The 27482-nt window shown below is 40.7% G+C and overlaps 1 protein-coding gene across 1 annotated transcript; it reads left to right on the top strand.

The window, feature by feature from the left end:
• Positions 1 to 12352: 12352 nt before the first annotated feature.
• wsb1 (WD repeat and SOCS box containing 1) lies at positions 12353 to 27223 on the top strand. Its single transcript, XM_083913876.1, has 9 exons — positions 12353 to 12686; positions 14084 to 14252; positions 16423 to 16706; positions 17620 to 17751; positions 19584 to 19684; positions 21976 to 22148; positions 24696 to 24809; positions 26526 to 26633; positions 26859 to 27223. Exons 1-9 carry the CDS (start codon positions 12647 to 12649, stop codon positions 27019 to 27021), a joined length of 1284 nt encoding a protein of 427 aa, XP_083770002.1. The 5' UTR covers positions 12353 to 12646; the 3' UTR covers positions 27022 to 27223.
• The last annotated feature ends 259 nt before the right edge of the window (positions 27224 to 27482 follow it).

Raw genomic sequence — 27482 nt, 5'->3', positions numbered from 1 at the left:
GCAGAGCAGTCTCTGACACTGAACTCTGATCAAACTGTGAGACTGGGCAGCCCTGGGTCAGTCTTCTCTTACTCTATTGCCCTTTTCTCACAGTGTTCTCAGAAACATTTGAGTGTACTGTTAAATGAGAGCGTATGCTAACGGTCAGAATGCTTTGGGCTCGACTTGGATATAGTCAACAAATATGAGAAGAAAAAACATTTTTTAATAGAATGTTACCTACTTCAGCTTTAAACTGCAAGTGTAGTCAAAGTGAAATAAGTATTAATCGTAAATATATATGATTGATTTGCATGATGGACCTTAGTCACACATGGAAAACACCAGACTGCACTAGTGTATGTGCTCATTAAAAGAAGCCCTTTTAAATTGATTTAATGATGTGAAATGTCAGACAAAAGTAATATGATTAAAAGAAACTCATATTCAGACAGGAGCCAGTGGCCATGAGTCACAGGAAGCTTTTGTTTTTAGTCCACGACCATTCACCCAGCCACACTCCACAGTATCACCACACACCCATACCATTGATCCATTGTCCTCTGACCCTGAAACCTTTCACACTCAGATTGTTGTCTGTTGAACTGTACCTTCATGCGCTGGCTCCCGTTTACCTGTCCAGTTGTTGCTGTGATGTCTCAGTGGGAGTTCATGTCATCTCCTCTCAGGGAAGCCCACCACGGTTATTCTCCACTTAGATTTTTGATGCACCAGTCTTTCATACAGGACTACAGGTTATTTCCCTAAGGTTAAAGCAACAGCAAGACTATTAAGTACCACTCAGAGCTGTCAATCATAAAAAAGAAAGTAATTTAAAGCAAACAGTCCGACAATTTGGGAAATATTGCTTTTTTTCTGGTGAATAAGCATACTTCCTAAAATGTAAGATTATTCATCACAATATCCCACATTTAGATTTTCTCTTTGATCACTTCCAAAACACATAGCATGTGTGGAAAAATTCACTTAATTTTTGTTGTTATTCCCTTTACTGTTGTGTCTGCCTTTCTATAACCAAGCAAGTCATTTATTAAAGTATTTACAGTGTCCATAGCATTATCTCTCTACTTTAGAGACATCTCTTTCATTTGAAGGCGTGTCCACAGTGTGATATATAGGTGACGCACTGCATACACATCTTTCAATTAAAGCTATCATCAGTGAAAGCAATGTAAAAAAGATTCAAATGCTTCCTAAAATGGATTTTGCAGTTCAAATCACTGTTTCAATGTTGAATTAATCTAATCATTTGCAATTTTCCTTTAAGTTTTATACCTTTACAAATGCAAATTCACCCATCCATCTTCAACCTCTTGTCCCTATCGGGGTTGTGGGGGGCTGGAGCTGATCCAAGCTGACATAGGGCGTGAGGCGGGGTCCACCCTGGACAGGACGCCAGTCTATCACAGGACACATAGAGACAAACAGAGGCAATTTAGAGTCATCAATGAATGTGTGAATGAATGTGCAATAATGCTCCTGAATGAGTAAAAGTGGATATTACTAATTCATTCATTCATTCATTCGTCTTCAACCGCTTATCCCTGTCGAGGTCGCGGGGGGGCTGGAGCCGATCCCAGCTGACAACGGGCATGAGGCTGGGTACACCCTGGACAGGACGCCAGTCTATCGCAGGGCACATAGAGACGAACAGAGACAGACAACCATTCACACCTAAGGGCAATTTTAGAGTCATCAATTAACCTACGTGCATGTCTTTGGACTGTGGGAGGAAGCTGGAGAACCTGGAGAAAACCCACGCAGACACGGGGAGAACATGCAAACTCCACACAGAATGGCCCCAGCCCGGATTTGAACTGGGAACCCTCTTGTTGTGCCACCATGCCACCCTGCAAATGCACATTAAATCATTTAAGTTGATTTAATTGATTGTAATTAAACACTGTAGAGGTTTCTCCATTGACTGACTCCAGACCCCACATAAATGAGTCAGGTTAATGAAAAGTGCTGGACTGTATGAATAGTGTAAGATAAACATGACTGGACTGATGTTGAGAAGGACTCAATCATGGAGCCCTGCCCAGAGAAACGTGAGGTTAGAAATATGAAGTGAAGACGTTTAGCAGCACTGACTTCAGTGTATGATCCTCCATATTCACAGAGCAGAAACCATCCTGGGATAGACCCATTGCAGCCCTTGGCCTACATGGAGCTTATATTAGTCATTGAATTGCCAATCAGGAAGAAAACATTTGCCATCATTAGATTTGAATTTCTTTTTCAGGAACAATTGTTTCTGAAGACGAAGATAAGACATGTTTCATGTTTGTTAGTAGCTCCTTGTGTTTTCATGTTGATTTCCACAGAACTTTTCTTGTACCATGGGAACACCTTAATCCTCCTTGATATAATTTTGTTGTATCTGATTTGTCTGAGTTATATTTGTAAATATATTAACATGGCCCCCCATGGCGCTGTCTTCTGGATGGAGAAAGCTCATACTTTGTTAAAGGATGGCGTCATCGCCCCACCTCCGACCTCTGGCCCTGCGGCGTCACATAACAGTGCTGCTGCGTGAGAGGAGAGAGACGGACCCAGAGACTGTTTATTGAACTGGACTCTGAGCCACATGTATGGGAATGAATACTTTTCCCTGATGCTTTGAATAAGGAGCTAAACTGCTCTCTAGTCTCTTTTTCTAAATCCAGTTCTAAGGTGTGAATAGTCTCTAAATGTAGTGAGAAAGTGCCGCCTGTGAGTGCTTTGGTACGGGGAAGGGGCTCCCAGCAGCACCCTCTGCTCAGTGAGGACGCTAACTGCAGAGTGATTGGTGCATCTGAGCAGAGATGGGAATTGTGGCTTCAACATGTATTTGTTCTGCTCAGTCACTGATCCAGCTTACTGCAACCAGCACATCTCTTTTTGAGCCAATTAGTAAGTGCACCCTAAATGGTCATACATGCATACATTTTATTTCCTCACAAGAAAACGTAGAAATGATGTCGTTATCACGGGAAAACGGAGGAAAATTAGCTCGTATGACCTTTTAGGTCGAAAACAGGAATTATCTTGTTATCACAGGAAAATGGAGGGAAATAAAATGTATGACCTTTTAGGGCTTCTGTTCTAGTGAGCTAAAAGTCATGATGATTAAAATAAGTAGCTAAAAGTAATAGATAAATGGTTGAAAAAGTTATCTTAGAGTGATAGATAAATGGTTGAAATAGTTATCTTAGAGCGATGGATAAATGGTTGAAATAGTTAGCTTAGAGCGATGGATAAATGGTTGAAATAGTTAGCTTAGAGCAATGGATAAATGGTTGTAATAGTTAGCTTAGAGCAATGGATAAATGGTTAAAATAGTTAGCTTAGAGCAATGGATAAATGGTTGAAATAGTTATCTTAGAGTGATGGATAAATGGTTGAAATAGTTAGCTTAGAGCAATGGATAAATGGTTGAAATAGTTATCTTAGAGCGATGGATAAATGGTTGAAATAGTTATCTTAGAGTGATGGATAAATGGTTGAAATAGTTATCTTAGAGTGATGGATAAATGGTTGAAATAGTTAGCTTAGAGCAATGGATAAATGGTCGAAATAGTTAGCTTAGAGCAATGGATAAATGGTTGAAATAGTTATCTTAGAGTGATGGATAAATGGTTGAAATAGTTAGCTTAGAGCGATGTATAAATGGTTGTAATAGTTAGCTTAGAGCAATGGATAAGTGGTCGAAATAGTTAGCTTAGAGCAATGGATAAATGGTTGTAATAGTTAGCTTAGAGCAATGGATAAATGGTTGAAATAGTTAGCTAAGAGCAAATGGTTCCAAGTACTCATGCTCTGGAGCTGCCCAAAAAGTCAGCCGTTTTGGTGTTCCCTGCATACAATCAGAGAAAATCATCCTAGTCTGTTTATTCTGGGGGACCCCTCTGCGTTAGGTGGTCTGACCCCTCCACTTTCTAACTGGACCCAGACTGGCCTGCAGTTACATCTCACTGCCAAAAAGGCCACTAGAAACAAGGGATCTCAAATCTTACGGAGTATGACTTTTTACAGTGGATCACACTACAACAAACATAAACACAACAACACAGTAAAAACATTCATGTCTTCACAAATGTCATCATGAGGCTTACAGCCCAACATAAATGACCACAAAATCAAGAGACCAAATAAGAATTTTAGTTTGGTTCCTTTGCTCATTATTATTATTATTATTATTATTTCAGGGAGAGACCACTGTCACCCCCATCTACTCCAGATATCAGCTAGCTTCTTACCAGCCTTCCTCTTCAAGAAACCTTCCCTGCTTTTTTCCAGCGCCTTCTGTTGACCTTATGATATATCCCTCCAAAGTAAAGTAATGTTTAATATTCATTCTAAACTGAACAGTTGAAATAGTTAGCTAGAAGTAGCCTAATGGCTGAATGCTTGAGCTTCAGTCCAAGTAGTAGCACTGTCGCCTCACAGCGAGAAGGTTCCAGGTTCGAATCCCGGCTCTGGCCTTTCTGTGTGGAGTTTGCATGTTCTCCCCGTGTCTGCATGGGTTTTCTCCAGGTTCTCCAGCTTCCTCCCACAGTCCAAAGACATGCACGTAGGTTAATTAATGACTCTAAAATTGCCCTTAGGTGTGAATGGTTGTCTGTCTCTGTTCGTCTCTATGTGCCCTGCGATAGACTGGCGTCCTGTCCAGGGTGTACCCAGCCTCATGCCCGTTGTCAGCTGGGATCGGCTCCAGCCCCCCCGCGACCTCGACAGGGATAAGCGGTTGAAGACGAATGAATGAATGAATGAATTAGTAATATCCACTTTTACTCATTCAGGAGCATTATTGCACATTCATTCACACATTCATTGATGACTCTAAATTGCCTCTGTTTGTCTCTATGTGTCCTGTGATAGACTGGCGTCCTGTCCAGGGTGTACCCCGCCTCACGCCCGACGTCAGCCGGGATCGGCTCCAGGCCCCCCCCATCCTCGACAGGGATAAGCGGTTGAAGATGAATTAATGAATTAGTAATATCCACTTTTACTCATTCAGGAGCATTGCTGCACATGATCCATTTGGAACATACTGGACTCAATGGACTAGTTTTCTTTTTTATTCAGGTGTGACCTGCAGAGTGAAATGCCATTAAGCAAAATAACACCAAAGAGCGATTATACCTTTAGAAGGTTGGAAAGCTAGAAGGCACCTGAATCTCCATAGATCATTTTTAGACCCAGTTATCTCAAATAACTCTTTTAAATAGGGCCATGGGTGGCGAATGTGGGGCTCAGCCTCATTCTCTCCCATGTCCATTTTAGGCTCATCGGTGAGTGCAGGTGTGCTCCACTCATTGGAGATAGGATGCCACCTGCCACTGCCTGCTCCGATTGGTTCTGATTCCTCTCCCGCTATGGATTATGTTTCATCCAGGAAAAAAAATCAGCAGCGTAGTGGAGTCAAAGTAAACATAACTAAATTTACTTTAATTAAGTACAGATACATGAAATATGTACTTTAGTACATTTACAAAGTACTTGTATTGTACTAAAGTACCTCTGATACGGACTTTCCACCACTGTTTCTGATGTTCCGTTCCTCAGGGATTTTTGCCACTGATTTCGACCAACCCAGACGTAGTTCTAGTGCTGGTGCTGGTTCACTGTTGGTTCAACTTGGGAACCTTCTAAGAACCCGTTTTCCAGAGGTTTTCCACAGGTCAGAGAGCCCAGAGAGCCACGGCATTGCGTCACTGTCTGAGGTTTCCCCAGAAATGCTATAGCCCACTTCAAGCACAACAACAACAACAACAACAACAACAACAACAATAATAGAAATAGAAATACTGTATTGATCCCAAACTGGAAATTGCAAAGGTTTTTCTTTTTTTTCTTTTTTTAGAAATAGAAAACAAAAACAACAACAACAACAACAACAACAACAACGACGGACTACTAGCCCACTAGCGCTAACATTAGCTAGCCTTACCTAGCACAGACTACCTGCAACTTATCACATTGCAGTTCAAATGAATGATCCATTCGTGTCTTTACACACAATGTCAAAATCAAAAGATTGCAGCTGGAGCTGTGTTCAATGAAAACTGCCATTACACCAGACATGTACATGTTTATGTTTATGTTCATGTTTCTGTTTGCTTTCAGAGTTCTTAACAGTTCTTTGATTTTCTGAACGGCACTGTATATAATTTTCGTGCATAACTGTGAATAGACGTTTTTAAAAACTTAACTTAAACTGTGTTTCTCTGTTGATTAAACATACTAAAGAAGACATGTCTCTTCAGAAAGGTTGTTCATTTTGACCAAGAAAACAACGATAAAATACACAAATTCTTAAATCACAACATTTTTTAAAGCATGCAAGAAGTGGTGCCGGTTCGAGACCAGCAAAGAGTTGGTGCTGATCTGGAACCAGTTTTCCTGGCCAAGGACCGGTTCTTTGGCTGTGGAAACAGGAAGAACCGGTTCAAGATTGGGCATCGGCTCTGAACCAGCCCTCAAGATGTTTTGGTCAAGAAGGGGTATGAGAGAGGCCAAACACCACTCACCTGAACACAATGCCCACATTGCCATGAAAATACCAACAAAATGTGTGACAGACAGGCGCTTGTGCATGACCACTGGTTGATAATTGCAGATACATCACATTAAGAACCCTTTTAGTTAGCCGCAGTAATGGTTCACTGTGTACAAAGAAGTACTTCTGTGGGATTTGTTGACCTATACATTTTTGGAATCTGCAGATCTTGGGGAATCCAAACACCAATGTTGCCAATCGCACGGACACTTTTATTGCGACCATTTTGGAATTCCAAAATAAAATACAGAGGTATACAGAATACAGAATTTCAGATACCTTGGCGTCTAAACAACCTGAAAACTCAATTAAACATGCCAATATTATGTTTTCTTGGTCAAAGAATCCAATGGTGACCTCAGAACTGTGCTAAGAATCGAGCAGTGGTGCCCCCTAGGGGTGGGAAAGAAAATTGTGGTGCCCCTAAAAAGTGGAAATTGAAATTGTTACTCTACTACCCCTTACTGACCCCATTTCAGAAATCCTGGGACAAAATACTTAAAATTTCTGTACATGATTTTCTAAACAATGACAGGTAAAAATAAAACTATAATCTGTACATAAATGTGATATACATTTTTTACACCATAGTCTGGTAACAGTCGGGACTCACGCTTGGCACAGAAAATTTAAAACCCAAAAACTTGAATTTCATTGAGCAACTGAAGCAATCTTTACCAACTAACAGATTTATTAAATTATTTACCATGGCCTCTTAACAACCTAAAAACCAAGACCCATATGGCAAGACACTGCCTATTACAACAAAGGTTGCTGCCAGGGAAATCTTCTCTGCCCTAGTGAAACTCTCTGACGAAGGCGACCTGCAACAGGAAGTAAAAAGGTGCGTTTCCACTATGGTCGACTACCCTGAATGAGGCGGGTCTATCTCGCCCCTAATTTGCATGTGAGTCGCTCAGGAGGTCGTTTGACCGAGTAGAATAAATGCAAGGTTGTAGCTAAATAGCTCATTTCCACCCATAGGTGTAACTGTAAAACCTACTGTACAACCCAGCGGTGCTCATGCAGGAAACACAACCAGGCCTGCAGTGACCTTTGTTTGTGTGAAAGTGAGTGTGAGAATGATGCGGACTGCGATGGCCCAAATATCACAGAGGAAAGGGATGAAGACCTGTGATAAAGGAAGTTCAGAGAATCCCCTTCCATGATTTTTTTCTAGTGAAACATTCCCTGTCTCTATTTATCAGCCATTCAGTCATATCTAGTTTCTTCTTTTGTCCAGGACCATTCTCTCCACACTCAATCCTTTATGATTGGACTGATCGCTGAGAGACAACAGACCCGTCCTACATTGTTAACCTGAATTTGTGTCTGCTTAAACCGTTTAAGTAACTTTTGAGTTTTGTTGCATTACTTAAACATTTTAATGATGTGATCACTGGGTGTACAAACTGTTTTAAGTTGAACAAACTTAAAAAGCAGTTTTTAGCCTGAACGTCAGCATGTGTCAGAATCGTGTTGGCTAATCCACTCAAGACTAGTCTGGGCCTGTTTGATGGAGAAAGTTGCCTTTGTCTTGTTTTCACAGAATAGGATTTTGTGTTGTCTTCATTTGGCTCAAGATATGTTCTCCTTGGACATAAACTGTGGCCTAGCCTGGGCCTGATCTGCATGTGTTTGAAAAAACTCTGCATTTTCTCAGTTTCTCATTCAGAGGACAAGTAAATTGACAGTTGATTGCAAGAAGATGGCACTTTCCCCATCCATCGGTTTTTCTCATTCTGGAAATTGATGAGTTATTTTTTATGTTAAACTGATGGAAAGAAATATTGTATTGTCTATGAAGCTCAAGTCAACTGAGGAAAATGTAATGTGTTTGAATTTTGGTTTGTAGCCTACATTTGAGTTCAACTATCGAAATGGCATTATCACCATATTATAATGTTAACTGTTAACTTGGCCATTTTCAGCTTTTGCCTTTTCACACTGTTTGTCAGAGGTACGGCATTTAACAATACAACTGATGTAACTAGACTGTTATGGGTCTTAGAGCTAATGTCTGTTTCTGTTTGTCATGGGAGCTGATAGTCACCTGCTCTGACACATAATACTTTTCTTATCTGCAGACAATTCACTTAAAAGGAACCACACCACAAAGTCAGTTGTCCCTATAAACTGTGACTGTCAGAGCAGTGTCCACTTTCAGTTCTCACGTATTTACAGACAAGTTGTAATTGACATGAATGTATTTTTGTCTCTCACACTATGAAGGGTCTTGGTGATGCAGACTCCTTGGACGTTCCAGTCAGCGTCCTCTGCACCATGGGCCTTTAGATGTGAAATGAATACGAACTCTTTTCACAGTGACTTTTGTGACTTTATTGAAGTAGAGCAACAGTGAGCTGAATTTTATGTTCATTAGTTGATATACTTTATGACTAAGATTTTAGTTGTGTATTTATTTTTCTGTTTTTAACAACTTAGAAGTGTACTTTAATGAATAATAAATTACATTGAATAAAAAAATGAGTCATTGCAACTTAAAATGCTGAGTTGAATGATTGGAAAGTGGAGTTGATTTTACAGGATATTTTAAGTACAAATGATTTACCTTTTTTTGTGTTAGACTTAAATATTTAAGTCCAGGCCTACTTAAGGCCTACAAACTACGTATCCATTACTTAAATGGTTTAAGTGGAATCTCATGCCTCAAATGTAGTAAAGTAAAGTAAAGTCAACTTATCCGGGCGTACAGTGTAGGACCCTCCCTCCAGATCTGGACTTACACTGGGCCACGCCCACAGCCCCCTTGTAAAGAGTTTCATATTGTTGTATACTGTTTTATAAATCTGTTAGTTGGTAAAGATAGCTTCAGTTGCTCAATGAAATTCAAGTTTCGGGGTTTTACATTTTCTGTTCCAAATGTGAGTCCCGACTGCCAAGGTAAATTCTGTATTTTGTATGCAAGTGGCAACATTGTTTTTTGGATTCCCCAAGGTCTGCAGATTCCAAAATCGTATAGGTCAACAAATCCCCAAATAATTCCCACAAAAGTACTTTTTTGTACACATTGAACCTGAATAAAACTAAAGTGAACACAAAGAACACAGACCACAAAGCCAAAGCAAAACATCATCTATAGCGGGAGAGGAATTAGAACCATTCAGAGCCGTTGGCAGTGGCACTGTCTGTTTTTTTGGGCTCAAGTATGATGGAAACACAGTGAACTGAACCAAACCGTACCACCCTATAGCAACACTCCAAAAGTAACCCCTGTCCTTTTGCATTGTGCAGAGAGAAGTATATCTTCAATTCCTCTGTATGTCTGGTACATAATCAGAATCAGAAATACTTTAATAATCCCCGGGGGGAAATCCTTTTCGTTACAAAACTCCAGACATGCAAACAAAAAATATTATACAGACTAAACATATATATGAAGAAAACAAACAAAAAACACAAACAATTGACAATAAAGTTGACCTTAAAAAACGCACGATGAGCCGTTCTTTCCAACGGCTCTTTGAAGGGAAAAAAGAAAGAGGACTTCCTACAATGCTGGAGTGATGAAGGTAGATTGGTGCTTTGTGGGAATAAAAAGTGAATATTAAAAATGGATTTACTCTAATGAAAACATTTTTTGGACTTTTCCAGTTTCAAGTTATTTATTGTCATACGTACAACAACAACTCTCCTGGACTGCAACATTTATGCAGTGGAGACACTTGCATACTACAGTGAGAGCTGTGCCAGGTGGGGTTAGACACTGTGCACTAGTTCAAATGTAGGCCATTCAGTGCATGTCACAATTCCTCAATAACCACATTTATGAGATCTGTTTCTAAAATGTTTTTAGTGTTCATATTCATCACTCACTCAGTAATCTAAGTCAGGGACAGGGGCAGACTTTAGAGGCCCATATGTGCTGCAGTCTAGTCTAGGCTTTGTATGGTAGGATCAGTTTGATACAGTCTATATGCAGATTACATACAGATATGAGGGCTGGAAGTAACAAAAGGATTGATAAAAATGGAAGGGTTGAAAATGCATGTGAATTGAAAAGTAAAGGGGTACAAATGGATATGAAATGAAACATAGAGTGATCAATTATCAAGTGATTTGATTAATTTAAAGTCAATTTGATAAAAAACAGTGGTAATATAGTGAAAACAGAGCCATGTTTCATTATTCTCTTCGTCTTACATTCATCAGTCATCATGCACAACACATAATTGCCATTTATCATTTAAGAAAAGTGGCCTCATGTATCAAAAATAATGATAAAAAATAGAGTGATAAAATGTCAATTAATTTGATAAACTACATTCTACCGTCATCATTCACCACACCTAGCTGACATTAATAGTTTACAGCAAGCAATTTGTTGTTGCTTCCGCTCAAAATGTCAAACTAATTCTTGTTCAAAACAAGCAATTTTTGTCACTTTTGGAAATGTGGGCTTGATTTTTAATCAACATTTAGCAGAAGTAACAAACATTGCTTGCTGTACACGATGAATGTGTTATGGTCACCATGGGCCTCTTGGTAGCTTCCCTGATCAATCTTTTCCTGGCTCGGTCATCCAGTTTGGAGGGGCAGCCCGATCTAGGCCAGCTCTGGGTGGATCCATATGCCTTCGACTTCTGAACAACACTCTGAACGGTCCTCAGAGGGATAGTTAAAGCCTTTGAAATCTTTTTAGATCCTTCTCCTTACTTGTGCCTATCCACAACTTTATCCTGGAGCTCTTTTGAAAGCATCTTTACAACCATGGCGAATTCTTTGTGTTACCATGCACGACTAGGAGAAGATTCCTCAAGGAACAGCTGATTTTATTCTGAAGTAAAATCAAAAGAACAGCTGATTTTATTCTGAAATAAAATCAAAGGAACAGCTGATTTTATTCTGAAATAAAATCAAAGGAACAGCTGATTTTATTCTGAAGTAAAATCAAAGCAACAGCTGATTTGATTCTGAAGTCAAATCAAAGGAACAGCTGATTTTATTCTGAAGTAAAATCAAAGGAACAGCTGATTTTATTCTGAAATCACATCAAAAGAACAGCTGATTTTATTCTGAAGTCAAATCAAAGGAACAGCTGATTTGATTCTGAAGTGAAATCAATGGAACAGCTGATTTTATTTTTAAGTGAAATCAAAGGATTTTATCTCATCTCATCTCATCTTCATCCGCTTATCCGGGGTCGGGTCGTGGGGGCAGCAGCTTTAGCAGGGGACACAAAATTTCCCTTGAAGCTGATTTTATTCTGAAGTAAAATCAAAGGAACAGCTGATTTTATTCTGAAGTCAAATCAAAACCACCACAGTTGATGTCAGGTGGAGGCCAGTTTACTTGGTGTGTAATCTGGAAGGTGATTGAGAATATTTATTACGGTTATTTTTAAATGGACTCATCACTTTTACAACACTGCTATTCTAGTTTTTCATTTTTTTTAAATTAATTTTCAGAAATTTTGAAAAACAAATTCACCTGAATGTTGTATGGCAAAATGTGTAAATCACGCTGGAAAAATATATTTTTTATGTACTATCATTTCAGACTGTAAAACAACAAAAGTGCATTTCACACTGCAGGGAATGCTTCAAAGGAAAAATCCCTCGTCTCCTCCTCCTCCAGCAGGGGGCAGTAATGCACAACACTGGTGTTTGTTTTCAAAGAAATATGCTCCAAATATGAAGGGGAAAATCATAGAAAAGATAGACAGCAGGGGGAGGTGTACATAGTATTACCATAGCAACTGTCATGACGTGGATGAAACCCCTCCCAACGCTGTATGGCCCCTCCTCCTTTAGATAGCTTTAACGTTACTCATCCGGGTGGAGGCCATTGTACGTCTACACAGGGCCGCAAAAGGACGTGTAGTAATTAACGTAACGTGTCGAAAAGTTTTATTTGTACCCGAGCGTGTTAACACCGGAGTGGCGCCATTAAATACTTAAACAGTAAAATAAAAGGGGTTGCCGAGGAGAAGAGAAAGAAGACGTTGACACAGGCCGAACCACGACTGTGACTTCCACCCGGGGAGAGGAACAGCGGCCGCAGCAGTCGCTTCTTTCGTACAGATATCTTGGTTTCCCAGTCCGCGCTTGGCTTTTCTCTTAGGTCTGTGCCCTTATTTAGATGGCAAGCTTCCCAGACTCTGTAAACGAAAATGATATAGGTAAGTAGAAACGCTCATGTATCATTCTCACCCGCCCGTTCCAGCCAGAGACTGTATAAAAGATACTGTGACCTAACAACTGATACCAGGTCAGACTCAAACACACCGTTGTGGACAAAGTGAGCGGTACTTAAACGGATGTTATTCAGTCAACGGTGGGGTGTAACGTTACCCTGGTCTCGTGCTCCTCTTCGTGTGCAGCTACGCCGAGACCCGGGGCTTTAGCATTGCGGCTAACTAGCGGCGCAGCTTACCGTCTGTTAACGTTAAATCGTACCGTTATACACCGTCTCGGTTAAGCAAGATGTTGTTACTTGGTTTAATAAACACCTCAGGTACGCCGTTACTGTAGGACCCGGATTCGCTCGTCTCGCTTTTTCCGTTAATGGTTAAACATTGATTTTGTCCTCGCTGGCTCGTTGGTCGAAACCCGGAATCAGACCACCCCCCCATAGCTACACTACGTGCGTGTCCACACGACATGTTTTTATGCTGTGTGACTATATGTCAGTCGCACACAACGTTATATAAACTGTATCGCTTGTTTCTTAAAGTGTGTAGTTGTGTAAATTCTTTAAAAACGGCCCTGTCGGGTTTTCAGTTCAGCATGTGAGCTCATTCTGTTTCTCATTATTGTCAGCCTCTACATGTTCTGGACTCCATATCCCGGGGGAACCAGTGGGTGGAGTGTCGTGCATGTAAGGGTTAATGCCCCTCTGAGGTGTCCAGGTATTAATGAATGACGTTGAGGCGAGAACTGTCCATTAATACCCTCTAGTTGGACACCTCGAAGGGCATTAACCCGCTTATACCATAGTCACTTACTAAATACAATAATAATTAGACATTGTAAAATACCATTGTGTTCTTATAGCCCTGGTTTTAAGTCGATTTTCAGCGGATAAGCCTGCAGACTCAGGATGGACCCTGCTCTGGAACAGACCCTTTTGGGTCTACGAATATCTCTGTCTTAAAAATGGTTATAGTTGATTTTACATTTGACATTGATATCGGCATGCACCATAGTCTTCAGTCTAAAAACGTATCTTGTGTTAGTTTTGTGTGCTTGAATGTGGATATGTTTATATAGACCTTTCCCTGACAGTTTCCTCGCAAAAGCCACAAGCGTCTGCTTTCATTTGTTTTGCTACATAGCATTTAACCTATTTACCTTGTACAGTTTCCAACTGCTGCTTTTATACCAGTGTTTTGGTTGGCACAGTTAGCCAATCAAGTGCCTGCATCAGTGACAAGCCCGCTGCCTGTGAATGAAGAGGTTACCTTGGGATGATTGGAATTCCTGTGTGTTGGCCTGTATAAACACAGGAGCTATAACGTGTTAATAAGTAATCCTATCAATGTTTATAGCTGAAGTAACAGTCTTGTTGTTTTTACAGGAAAGGCAAAGTTCATCGGTGAACTCCTGGTGCCTGTTGCTCCCTTCGACCAGAAGTCTGGGCGCGAGGCTTGGACGGTAGCCTTTGCACCCAATGGTTCCTACTTTGCATGGTCTCAGGGTCATCGCATCGTCAGACTCATTCCCTGGACAAAATGTCTGAAGAACTTGTAAGTATCATTTGAAACTGCAGTTCACTCAGTTACTAGCCGTAATTTAATGTAACAACCATGATTAACCAACGCTGACATACATATTGATGGTTTTGTTCCGTTGTTTAGATGTTTTTTTCCATCTGAAACCCTCCTATCAACCTTGATTTTGCCTTGGAAAACTATTGATACGGTTTCCTAATTTACAACGGCGTCAGAATGTAAAACGATGCCTGTAAACAATTAAAACCATTTATGACTGCTAAAAGTTAGTCCAAGGGATAACAAATGTGCTGGGGGGTAGATAATAAAATAGAGGAGAGAAATATAGTGAAGTGCGTCAGTTTTTGACGGACTGAAGCAGTTGCCCTGACAGCAGTCAACTTCAATTCTACACAAAAGGCCAGTAAACGTTGCCTCCGGAGCTGGATCCGCGCAAATTGTGCTGTTACGTCAGAGCCGCTCTGCTGTTTACATGTAGTCAAAATCCATACCGTAACGCAAATTCCTTCAGTTTATACCGTACACCCCTACTTGGCACATACATTTAAAAATAAATTCCAGGCAGACCCACTCAGAACATGCTGCAAAAAGAAAGCCCATTATATTATTACTAGCCATCCTGCTCATGGACTGAAGAACTTGAGTAAGCTTACTTGCAGACGGGTTAACTACTGGAATTTTGTAAACCAGCAAATTCTCCTGAGATTAACAGGAAGCTTTGCTTGACATTAGTTTTATGCCACTTGTTGACCTGCAGTCTGCAGAATTAGTTGTACTTTGTTATCAACACGGTGATAAAGCACACGTTTGAGTATGCATTTTTTACAGTTTCACCAGATAGGACCAAAAAAAAGTTGAATGAACGAATGATACCACTGCATGTTTTTTCATTTCATTGATATGACGTGTTCACTGTGATGTTCTTATCTGCAGTGTTCTTGAAAAGTAGCTGTGATGCAGATAATACAGTCAGATCTTTAGTGACACTGCATAAAATCAAAAAATGATATGTGGTCACGTTGTAAATAAGCCACCGTTCTACATATATGGTGTTTGTGCAAATCTATGTGCTACCTCAACAATCTAGCAGTGTACTGGGCCTCAGTTTCCCTCAAACACAAAGAGGTATTCCTCAGTGCCAAGGACATGTGGCTTGTATTATCAGCTCCCTTTCTGCTTAACAGGCTATTTTTCCACTCAATAGAGTCTTGTGACTCTGAGTCACACTTTGGAAACAACAAGAACTGGTGCTATAGACAATTTCAAACAGAAGGCTTTGGTTGGTTTGCTACTTCTCTTCATGCAGTAGTAAAACGACTCAACTTCACAGCTGACCACTACCTCTGTTAAAACAGGTTTTAAAAACACGCCAAACTGATGACATTCACATTAGGCCTGACTGAAATTTGAGAAGGAAAGCATTGATATTGTCATTCTTTTGTTGTTTGGATTGGATATACCTGTATATTGTGATTTAAAGAAAAAGCCCCACAAGGAATTCAAAGCAGAACACACACAGGACTAGTCTTTAGCACAGGCATAACCAAGGCACTGATAAATGAGACCTAATGTTGTCCCATATTACAGACCACGCAAGGATTTACTTAGTGGGAATCCTTTTTCCAGCTCCATCCGAACGATGAGCCTATACAGACCGCAACTCACACAGAAACCTGTGCGATGTTTCTATTGCATGTTCTCACATTGATACGATATATCATTCAGGCCTAATTCGTTTCCTACAGCCTCACTCCCGTGTTCCAGTTTATGCTTTCACATATCAGCCTCATTTTACAGATTGCTTTCAGCCATATTGGAGCTGTGCTAAATTCAGCTTGCTAAAGCAAACCAAGGCTTTATTTTTTCCTTAGGCTATTGTTTTTTGTCATATTGTTGATCTCGACAATTCCGATTGCTCTTAAAGGCAGCTTAATTTTACAGAGACGGAGAGAAAGAAAAGAGAAACAGACACAAACTTCCAGGAAGTTAAGTGCTTGTGTTTCGTGTTGTTTCACCGCAGCCTAGACAGACGGTTTCATAGACTGCCTGATCAAGTCTGAATGCCCGCTAACATACCTCCAACACATCATCAAGTGCATTGCAACCGAAAAATACTTGCTCGACTGCTCACCAGGGCCGTCCCTTGTTTACCTCCTCTTGTATGTTTCTCCATTCTCTGTTTTAGTTCAATGGGCCAGGGCGGAGAGGCCACCAATGCCTTGAGCCCCCGGCGTTTGTCCCGTCAGAACAGCAGCGGAGGCCAGGTAATCTCGGCAACCGACGAGCCCCCCGAACACACCATCGACTGCGGTGACATTGTCTGGGGCTTGGCCTTCGGCTCCTCTGTGCCAGAGAAGCAGAGCCGCTGTGTTAATATTGAGTGGCACCGCTTCAAGTTCGGTCAGGACCAGCTGCTCCTGGCAACAGGCCTCAACAATGGTCGCATCAAGATCTGGGATGTTTACACTGGTGAGGACACGTTTTTGTTAATTAGTAATTGCTTCCTTCTTGAGCCTCATTAGTTCATCAGACTGATAACTCATTATCACTGTCAACAAATCCATGTCTATTTCAGTCATTCCAGTCATTTGTTTGTACCGAACAAATCCACTTCTTGCCTTCTTTACTCTGTAATTCAGACTCATTCACAGACAATCTGTTCTATTTGCACATTAGTCTGGTATTTATGATCTTGTATATAAGGTATATCTTAAAAGTTTTTCTAATATACAGTATGTTGTCTGTGTAACTACACAATATTTTTTGTTTGTATATCTGGAGTTTTGTAGCAAAAATAATTTCCCCCTGGGATTATTAAAGTATTTCTGCTGCTGATTCTGATTCTTTGCAGTCATATTTCTACTGAATATTGTTTCAGAGTATTTTATATTTTTTAAAGTGATAGTATGCAATGAACTGACAGTGATATTGAAAGGTTTTGTCAGAACAATAGTAGACTTTTGTAGGGTTATGGCTATCAGGTTTTTTGGCAGCCAGTCATGCACATAAAAGCACTAAAGCAGGGGTGCCCAATCCTGCCCCTGGAGAGCTACTGCCCTGCATGTTTTAGATTTCTCCCTGCTCCAACACACCGAACAAATTTACCTCTTTGTATACAAAATAAAGGTTAAAAAAGCAGTTGTCAACTTTCGACACATTGGCAACAAAAAGGTATGAGTAGGTCATTTACGTAAAAGGACTCAGTCTTACCACTGAAAGAAAGCCATGGTTTAGTTATGGCATGTCTTCACAAGGGCTGTCACGTTTTGGTTAAAATCTGAACTTTAAACATTGTATCACTGACATTTTCAGTGTTATGTTTTATACTTTCCTATGAATGAGTTTACCATTAATCCTCTGTTTGATTTGATGGCTGCTGCAGGAAAACTGTTGCTGAATCTGATGGACCATACTGATATAGTGCGAGACCTGACCTTTGCTCCTGATGGCAGTCTCATGCTGGTCTCTTCATCCAGAGATAAGACCCTCCGTGTGTGGGACCTCAAAGATGATGGTACGTAGATGAGCGGTTTTTAAAATGAAGTTTTGGTTTGAACTTAACTTTCTCTTTCACGTCAGAGCTGAAGCAATGCTCTGCAACCTTTTGTTTCCAGGGGAAATACCAGCTCTGATTTTTAAGACCAGTTTTGAAAAGTAGGAGACAAATCCAGAGGCTGCATAGACCACACAATGCAACCACACACTCCGTAGAAAGCCTTCACTGATCATGTGCATAGGGCCTGGGTAATGCGTGGATGATGGCCCTTTGCATAGCATTAGCTATGGCCTACATTTCTTCCAGGAGTTGTTTATGGGTCCATTAGAATCAGCAGGAGATGCTGCCAATACGTGTTTACAGTTAATAAACGTTGTTGTCTCAATACAAAGTACGGTGATATCCTATATTTGTCTTATTGTCAACACATCCCTTGAAAAGACCAAAGCCAACAGTTATTTAAAAAGTGACCTAACCCCAGAGTTTTGGCTGAAATGTGTCTACTCTAGAAATTCAAAAACTGCGTCTGTATCATCATCGGCAGGGCTGGGGCTGAGATATGCCCACTCCTCTCCAAAGTCTGCAGAGTGAGGAGGCGGGAGGAGAGGGCGTTATGGGCTTTGTGAATTTCTGCAGCTCTCCACACATGCCAAAACTGCAGTTGTCCAGAGTGGCCACTTGAGGTTGGCTCCAAAAGAGAGTCCATCCCCAAAGAGACCCCTGTTAAAATGGGCAACTGTACAGCAGGAAAAAAATCATGTCTACAGCCTGGTATTAAAACAGTTGTAGTCTCTATCCGTCTGTTCAGTCTGGCGTAACACCCTTTCAAAATATGATTTTCGGGTCCAAAATCGTTGAAACAAAACAGACACAACAGCCGAACATGTGAACAACTACGATCACCTCTTTGGTCAGTTAGAAAGAGGTGACAATTACATTGTTTTTTTAAAACTCAAATGGGGAACACGGCACTGCTGCGTTGTAGAAATACGAGGCATGGACCCAAAAATTATATTTTGAAAGGGTTTAATGTCACGTCTTCACAGCCGAATGGCTGGTTTAAGTTATATTAGGGCATAAAGTTCTGCATAATTAAGGACTTGCTGCTTTGAGTGACAGGTTGGTACTTTTCTCTTTTTGGACCTTCTGCCAGTATTGAGAGACTTAACACATTTATTTGGAGCTTTTCATGGAAATTGTTGGTCAAAAATACAGAATTAGCCCAGCATTATTCTTTGTGACACAGGCCATTAGAATGATGCTCAAACATGTTTTCCAGGAAATGTAATAAATCAAAATCAGTGTCTCATTATGTGGCCTTCCTGTAGCTACATGATTTAGGTACACACCACATGGCCACTACATTACTTGTTCAATTCTGGCCTGGGACCTTTGTTGCATAGCCTACCTCCTCTCTCTCGCTCTCTCGCTCTCTCAAGTCAAGTCAAGTCAGTTTTATTGTCAAAAATTGCAATATGCATGACATACAAAATGCAAAAAAAGAAATTACAGTCCTCTCAGACCCAGTGCAATCGGAAGACCCAGTGCAATCGGCGGACCCAGTGCAATCGGCATATCTCTCTCTCTCTCTCTCTCTCTCTCTCTCTCTGTCTCTCTGTCTCTCTGTCTCTCTGTCTCTCTGTCTCTCTGTCTCTCTCTCTCTCTCTCTCTCTCTCCCTCTCCCTCCCTGTGTTTCCTGTCTGCCTCTACTCTATACTGTCTGGTGTAAAATACAATCTTGACAATGTATGTATGGCTCATTATGTGTGGTTTGTGACAGCAGTATGTATTTGACGGTAAAGGATAGTGTGTACAGCTTTATCTGAGATAATGTGGTTTGTGTCTTGTAGGTAACATGGTGAAGGTTTTGCGGGGGCATCAGAACTGGGTGTACTGCAGCGCCTTCTCCCCCGACTCCTCCATCCTGTGCTCAGTTGGAGCCGGCAAAGCAGTACGTACACAAGTTCCTTTTTACTTCTTTTGATTGGATTGCTAGCTAATGCTTTTTCAATTGCTTGTGACCAGTTATGCTCAATCAACTTAAAAATGAACACATACCATCTGGCGTGCCCTCCCATGGTCACCTTAACAAAATGCTCAGTGTCATGATAAGTTGTGTGACACCTGCATGCAGATTCTGTTTGGTTTCGTTTGCAGTGGAAAGAAACAGGCTTTTGGTGTTCTAAAGTTTGCATGCAGAGCAGACAACTGTCAGATACCTCCTAAAGGTATTTCTATTGAGGTGGGGCAAACTCAATCTACACAGCAGGAGAATCTTAAAATTATATTTTAAACTTCCAAAGAATACTCTTGCTGTTTTGACATATCAAAGATCGAATAAGAAAAGCACTTGCATCTTTTGTTGCATGTTTAACTGACATCCTATATTTCTGCAGCCCTTAAGGCAGACATGTTTCTGGGTATTGATTCCATAGACTGGCCACCATTAGTTCACCTCATCTACAGTGTAGCAGGACTAGATTAATCTGAACATGGTTGTAATGGTTGACATGGTGGTAGCTTTGTTAGGCTGTGTGTGTCCCTACAGTATGTGTCTTGCTCTTCCTGTCACAGGTGGTGGCAGAGCTCAGTGTGTGATTGGTTTTGAAGGGAGCGCCGCGCTGACATTTTGAGCAGCCGGTGTAAACGGGGGACGCACAGTGCGCAATGCCCAAAGGCCTGGCCAGGGGCAGCCTGGTGCCAATCTACGTAGGTGCTGCTCTGTGTCTGTCTACCTCTGCTGTTGCAGTTCCTCTTTTTATTTTAATCTCAGTTTACAACTGTCATTACAGTGGTTATGAAATACTCCCTCTACCCCCTCACCACACCTATCTCCCAAACCCACTGCACCCCACCCTCCTACCCCCATCTTTAAAAAGCTCCGTCTACTGTCTACACACTTCTCTTTTGTCACTAGGATTTTTCTTACTGTCAGTATACATGTTTCCCTAGTAGCATACAGTCTAGCATTACTGCTGCTTATGGCAAGTCATAGACAACAATTCAACCAGCCATAAAGATTTAACTCAAACTGCCCCCTCTCTTTACTGTCAGTGTTAGCCAGCAGCTTCCAATGCTTGGCAAATGTTACACATTTCAAGATTACTTAAGGTTTCCAATATTTAATTTTCATTTATGTATGTCTATATTGCAAAGCCCTATTACAAATTCTACTTTTGTGTTGCTTTTAAACTAGCATAAGAACAAACCTGAGAAAAACCGTGAACAAATTAGCCAGTTCCATCTGTAGTTGTTCTGTGGCTTTTTCTGCTTTTTATAAATACATGTGTTGGCAGCAACAGTGGAACAGCAGTAAATGAGACAGTGTTTCATCTGCATCTCTCTATCAACACACACTTAAGAAATCCAATAGAGATAACGATGCTAATGTTTTGAACTTAACCAGCTCAAGAAACACAATGCTGAGTCATGTGACTGTTATGATTTTTATGTAGATCATTGACTGCATTTTTTCACAATCAAACAGTGACATGGTGCAAGAGTTATATAACTGGAGCAAAGATATTAATAGTAAAAATTCTGACCATGGCTAAATGTTAAAAGCAAAAGACCTCCAAGATGAATACTTTTCTACCTGTGTGTATGTGTGTGTAGATTTTGTGTGCGTGTATGTGAGTGCATATGTATTATTTGCCAGAGGTATCAACCCTTTGGCCATAAAATATTCTTTTCTCTTGCAGTATCTGTCTCTCTTCGTAGGCTTCTGCCGGAGGTGCGAGCCTATTGTAAACACAGAGAGCTAAAACTCTGAAAGAGGAAACCAGTGGAGTAACTTTATGTTACCTTAAGTTACTACTTGTTTCATTTTCTCTTTTTTTGTGTAGACATTTTTTGTTAAAATAATAGAAGTATTTATTGTATTTAATAATGTATTAAGAGATGATTACATTTAAATTAACATGTTGTAGTTTAATACTGTTATAAAAAGATGTTAATTACAATTGTCCATGTAGGTGTAGTATACATTATGACATAGCCTTGCTGCTTGTGTAGCATGTGCTCTTTTGTTTGTTTGGCCTGGTTAAAGGTTACAAAGCAAAACAATGACACTAAGTATTGACTCTTGAGTATAACCGTTTAATTCTGTTGTAATTCATGTTGCTTAATTTCATTTAAAAATGCTATGTGCATATAGTAATGATAAGTGTAAACTATAATATATCATTTATACTCTGTCCAAATCATTCCATGGGCTATAACAGTCCTCTCTTCACGTTGCAGGTGTTCCTATGGAACATGGATAAGTACACCTTGATCCGGAAGCTGGAGGGGCACCACAATGATGTGGTGTCTTGTGAGTTTTCACCAGATGGGGCGCTATTGGCCACCGCCTCTTATGACACCCGGGTAATCGTGTGGGACCATCACAAGGCCACCGTCTTGCTGGAGCTCGGGTAAGAAAATAATACACATTATGTAGAATGTTTTGCTTCCCTCGAATGCCTAATTATTCTTAACCGTACAGCCAGGGTAGTGTGCCAATAATTTAAAAGAAGTCTACACAGTGATTATCTACGTGTCTTAGTTAACATTAACTACAGGTCATACTAGACCAAATAAAGCTGTAATTGCAAAACTCCCCAGTGTACTGAATTGCCTCACCAGTTAAAAACTGCAGAGTTCGGTTTTTACCTGATAAACCACCATACTGATTAAGGCTGGATAATATGGCCAAACTCTTCTAGGTCATTTCATATCTTCATAACAATATATATCACGATGTAGCATGTTCTCTGGTAATTCAGAGGACTCAATCTATATGAATTAACCACATGGTACAGCCTATTTTTGTATAATCCTGTGTGGATTTAAACAAATAAATTTATTCAGAATTTTAGTGCAAAATACAGTGGAGATCAAAATAGAGAACAACTAATACATTCTGGATTTATTCTTAAATACTGTTATTTTTTGTTATTCATTATTTGATAGAATATCCTCTGTGTCCACACCACTGCTGTACTAGCATATTTTTTTGAATAACCAAGGCACTTCAACAAAAACCTTTATTTTGTGGGGGAAAAAACAGTGAGCAAAATTAATAAGAACACTTTCAGATCCCTCACACTTTTTGGTGTTAATCTGGCACCTGGTGACAATTGACTTCATTGTTGGACACACCCTATTTATCTGCAGCTCTCCTGGTTACTTTGTAAGATGGTGAGCTGCTCTAAGGAGACTGAAACCCTGAGACAGCAGGTTGTTCAGATGAAGGCCAAAGGGATGACCCTCTCAGCCATCAGAGAGAGGTTGGACGTTCAGTCTGTGATTTCAAGAATATTAAAACTTTACAAGGACACAGATTCATTTAAGTCCCTCAAAAAGGCCGGTCGTCCATGTAACACAAGTGCACGAGAGGACAGGATTATGAGAAGACTCTCAATGGGGAATCAGTTCAACGCTGGAGTTGGTCTCCAGTTCAGTTCTGAACAGGGCAAGGATCTGTCTCTGCACACAGTGTCAAACCTTTTAAGACTTTTTGGACTGAAGGACAACTGGACTTTTGCTGAGGAGCATGTTGTGTGGACAAAGGAGAACTGGTCCAGAGTGACTACAGTGATGAGAGGAGGTTCAATTTATTTGGGTCTGATGGAAATATTATGTTGGGCATAGGACTGGGGAAAGACTGAACCCAAAGTGTGTAAAGAAGTCAGTTCAATTATGAAGAGGAAGGGTCATGGTTTGGGGATGTTTTCTGCAGCAGGAGTTGGGCCTCTTGTACAGCTACATGGCAAGGTGAATGCAAATGTGAACCTCCTTCAGCAACATGCAATACCTTCACTGCAATCGTCTTCCAATCAGTCATGAAGACAATGCCCCGTTACTGCAAACAGGTGAAGCAGTTCCTTGAAGCTAAGAATATTGAAACAATGAAACGTCCAGCCCAGAGTCCAGATCTAAGCCCCATAGAGAATCTCTGGAAAATTCTTGGAAACCAAGTAATGTATAAGAAACCCATTCCAGTTAGTGAACTGTGGAAGAGACTGAGTCAGAATGGACGCAGATCAAACCAGATCAGAGTGAGAAACTAGTGATGTCCTGTGGGCGCAGATGTGCTGAAGTCATTCAAAGCTGTGGCCTCTACACTTCCTGTTCATTTTTTAATCCTAGAGAAGAAAACATTGTTGAAATCTTCTCTTCTGACACAATGGTTACTGTTCTCTCATTTTGATCACTGTTTTTTCACTAAATAAAGGGTTTTGTTGAAGTGCCTTAGTTATTTAAAAAATATGCTCAAACAGCAGTGATATCGAATAGAAATACTTAGTTGATCCCAAGCTGGGAAATTGCAAGTATAGTCAGAGCTGATATTCTATCAAATTGTGAACAATTAAAAAAAAAAACTATTTCAGAGTAAAACAAGAATTTAAATTCTAATCTTGATCTTCACTGTATAAACTTGAAATATTTTTTTTTTTATCAGATTTTCTGAAAAAAATGAGTATGTATGTTCTTGTTATTATATATTTTTAATTTGATTGATGGTGCCAAATCATAACAAAAGTTATCTCAGGACACTTGACAGAGTAGGTAAAGACCACACTCTGACTTATTTATGATTTACATAGACCCAACAATTGCATTTGAGGAGACTATAATTGTATTGTCTATTATTCGTATCAGTAGACACGAGCAACGTTACAGTTGGAATATTCTCTATAACAAAAACAAGTTAGACTGGACATCCTACAATTATACAAACAAACCCAACACACACACTAGCATGGCTGATAATATTGAAATTCAGTTGATTTGGGCCAAACAACAACAACAGAGACATTAAATCTGAAGTCTAGGACATTACATACAATGAGGTAATTGTGTATGTTGATATCTCAATGTATGATTTCGTCACAATAGGATTCCATTGAAAGATGATAAATGATCATCTAAAATGATCCCCCAGCCCTAACACTGGTGTTGTTTTCACCTCTCTCCAGCCATCTCTTCCCTCCTCCGTCCCCCATTTTTGCTGGAGGGGCAAATGACCGGTGGGTGCGCTCTGTGAGCTTCTGCCCTGATGGCCGCCACATCGCCAGTATTACCGATGACAGGTACGACCCTGAATGACATCAGTTTTAGTAATATTCCTTAACTGGTTTCGTCATTTCTTAACATGCCTCTTATTATCAACATCTATCTCAGTGTACATTAATTTGTTTTACTCGGTTTAGTTGTTGTGAATTGAGTTCCTTGCTTTTTAGAGGAACACCTGATCTTTTTTTCTTATTCCTTCCTGTTGTGGGATACTGTGTGTCTCATAGTGTCTGTTTTAGGAGGTCAGATATCTCAAACTGTTTCTGCAGTGGGTAAACAAGTGCCCCGTTTGCTCCATTTCTATTTCAGAAGTGTTGAAATCCTGAACCATAAGGGCTTTCCGTATGAGCCTTGACAACCCCACATGTGCAGCTGTGTGCCTCTTTAGTTCGTGTCAGTACACTAGAGCATGTTTTCTGAAGCTCAATAGTGCACATGGGCTGATATGTAAACAGTGCGGCAGAAAAGCTTCCCTGTTTTCTGCAGGTTGTTTTTAAACCTTGCAGTGAGTCATGAGTCTTGATGGGACTTGAGAGCACAGAGCTACTGTATGCTGCTCTGTTTGGACCAGTCACATGCCTGTCACAAGGTAGCTATTAATCACTGAATGCTGGCTGAATCGGTGCTGAATTGTTGGCAGAAAGTATGTTGAGAGAAGAGGCAGGAGGAAGCCCACAAAATGGTGCTTGTGGGGGAAAAAAGCAGACCAATCCAGCCCTCTCACTGAAGGCTCCAAGTATTTCAGGGAAAACAGTATAATGCATTTATTGTTGGTACTGCAAAATTAGAAAATACAAGTAAAAGTAAACAGATGCAGATTACTAGAAAATTATGAGTTTTTGCTCATAGAGGGGTATATTGATAACTGCTTGCCAAATTGTCATGGAATTTAAGCTAAGAATCCTAGAAAATCTCTTCTAATGCTTCCAAACTAAGTTATGGCATTTTCAGTTTAGTTGTAGCTTCTGGCGTCCAGGTGAATATTGTTAATGCATTTAGCACTTTACAAATACGTTTTGTTTTTTTTATATATATATATAATGAACATGGGCACTGATATATGAAAACAAACTAAACCCACCAAACAGACATCAAAGAACTAGTGGCCATGAAAGCCGACTTTTGTGTCCCCTGCGTCTGGGCTTCAAAGCTGCACTTGAACACACTGTAACGACTACAGCCGGCTTCTGATCTGCGCCTGAGTCACAGAAAATAACTCCATACCAGCAGCTGGCACTAGTTGGTATTTGTCATTCAAAAGGCCAGTTAGCCAACTAGCACATTAAAACACAACCTGATGTTGAACGATAACACAATCAATCAGGAAGCGTTTCTGCTGAAGAGCTCAATGGGTAAAAACTTAATCTTACCAGATACAAGTTTGTGTTCCCCTTCACAGCCTCTTAGCGTTTTATTTTTTCTCACCTCAGCTGAAAAGCCGCTGGCAAAGGCTGACTAGTCCAAACAGCGGGACATGCCCCAAAAAACTAGTGCGACATATGCTCGCCGACAGCTAACGGTAGTCCTGGTGTGTGAGGGCCTTTGGTTGCTGCAGTAGTCTAGGTTTGCAGTGTTAAACACTGACAAGAAGTTGGTTTGAAAATCACCAACAGGACATGTTTCACTCAATCCTGTTTACTTTAACAGTAGCAATGCAAAGGTAGGCCCGTTCCCTGCTGGCAGTCTGGATTGTGATAGCAGAGTGTGCTTGTGTTTTTTCTGTCTCTGCTTAGGCTGGTTCGGTTCTGGAGCATAGAGGAACGAGCTCCTCAGGCCATCGCCTCTCTCTCTAATGGCCTCTGCTGTGCCTTCTCCGCTGAAGGAAGTGTCCTTGCTGCTGGGTAAGGCAATAGCACATGTACACACTGATCATGTTGATCCCTCAGTCACACCTTGCTGACCTTATGATAGGGGCCCCAAGAAAACCAGTTCTCAATGTTTTGTTTCAGCTTGAGATTTTTAGTTTTGGTCACTGTGGTTCTAATGCATCAGTGCAGTTTAGTGATTAGTTGAGTTATCCCACCTCCTCCTGTTTGATTTATCCTCTTTCTTGTTTTTTGTTGAAGGACTCGTGATGGTAGTGTGCACTTCTGGGAGTGTCCTCGTAGCGTCCCCAGTCTGCAGCACATGTGTAGGATGTCTCTCCGTCGGGTGATAACCACCCAGCAAGTGGAGGCCCTTGCCATTCCTACGCCACTTCGCGACTACCTGACATACAAAGTCATCTAACCCCCCCTCCACACACACACACACCACCACAGCACCAGCTGACCCAACTCCACCAGCATCATGCTGGGAAACCAATCAATTATTTTCTGGAAAATAAACAATTTTACATAGAACTTTGTTGGACAAACAAACAATCAGGATAGGAGGAAAAGAGTTACATTCTAACCCCCCCCCCCCCACACACACACACACACACACACACGCACGCACGCACGCACGCACGCACTCACAGTAGGATATTGTGTTGTTTTGTACATATTTATTTTTGTAAGTATATAGTAAATGAGTGTGCTGGGGCCGGTGCATCATCCCTATGTGGGAGGTCATGTTATTTCAGGGGGCCTCCTGTCCCCTCCATCATATCAGTGTGGTATACAAGTGTTCCGCTCCTCTTCCAGCTGGCTCCAGCTCTCCAGGTTCAGTAAACCCTTCATCTTTTCTTCTGACTTGAAATGGCTGTT

The sequence above is a fragment of the Echiichthys vipera genome, assembly GCF_963691815.1.
Source record: "Echiichthys vipera genome assembly, chromosome: 5".
Classification (NCBI taxonomy): Eukaryota; Metazoa; Chordata; class Actinopteri; order Perciformes; family Trachinidae; genus Echiichthys; species Echiichthys vipera.
The sequence above is the reverse complement of the archived record's forward strand: the minus strand, read 5'-3'. Positions and strand labels throughout refer to the sequence as shown.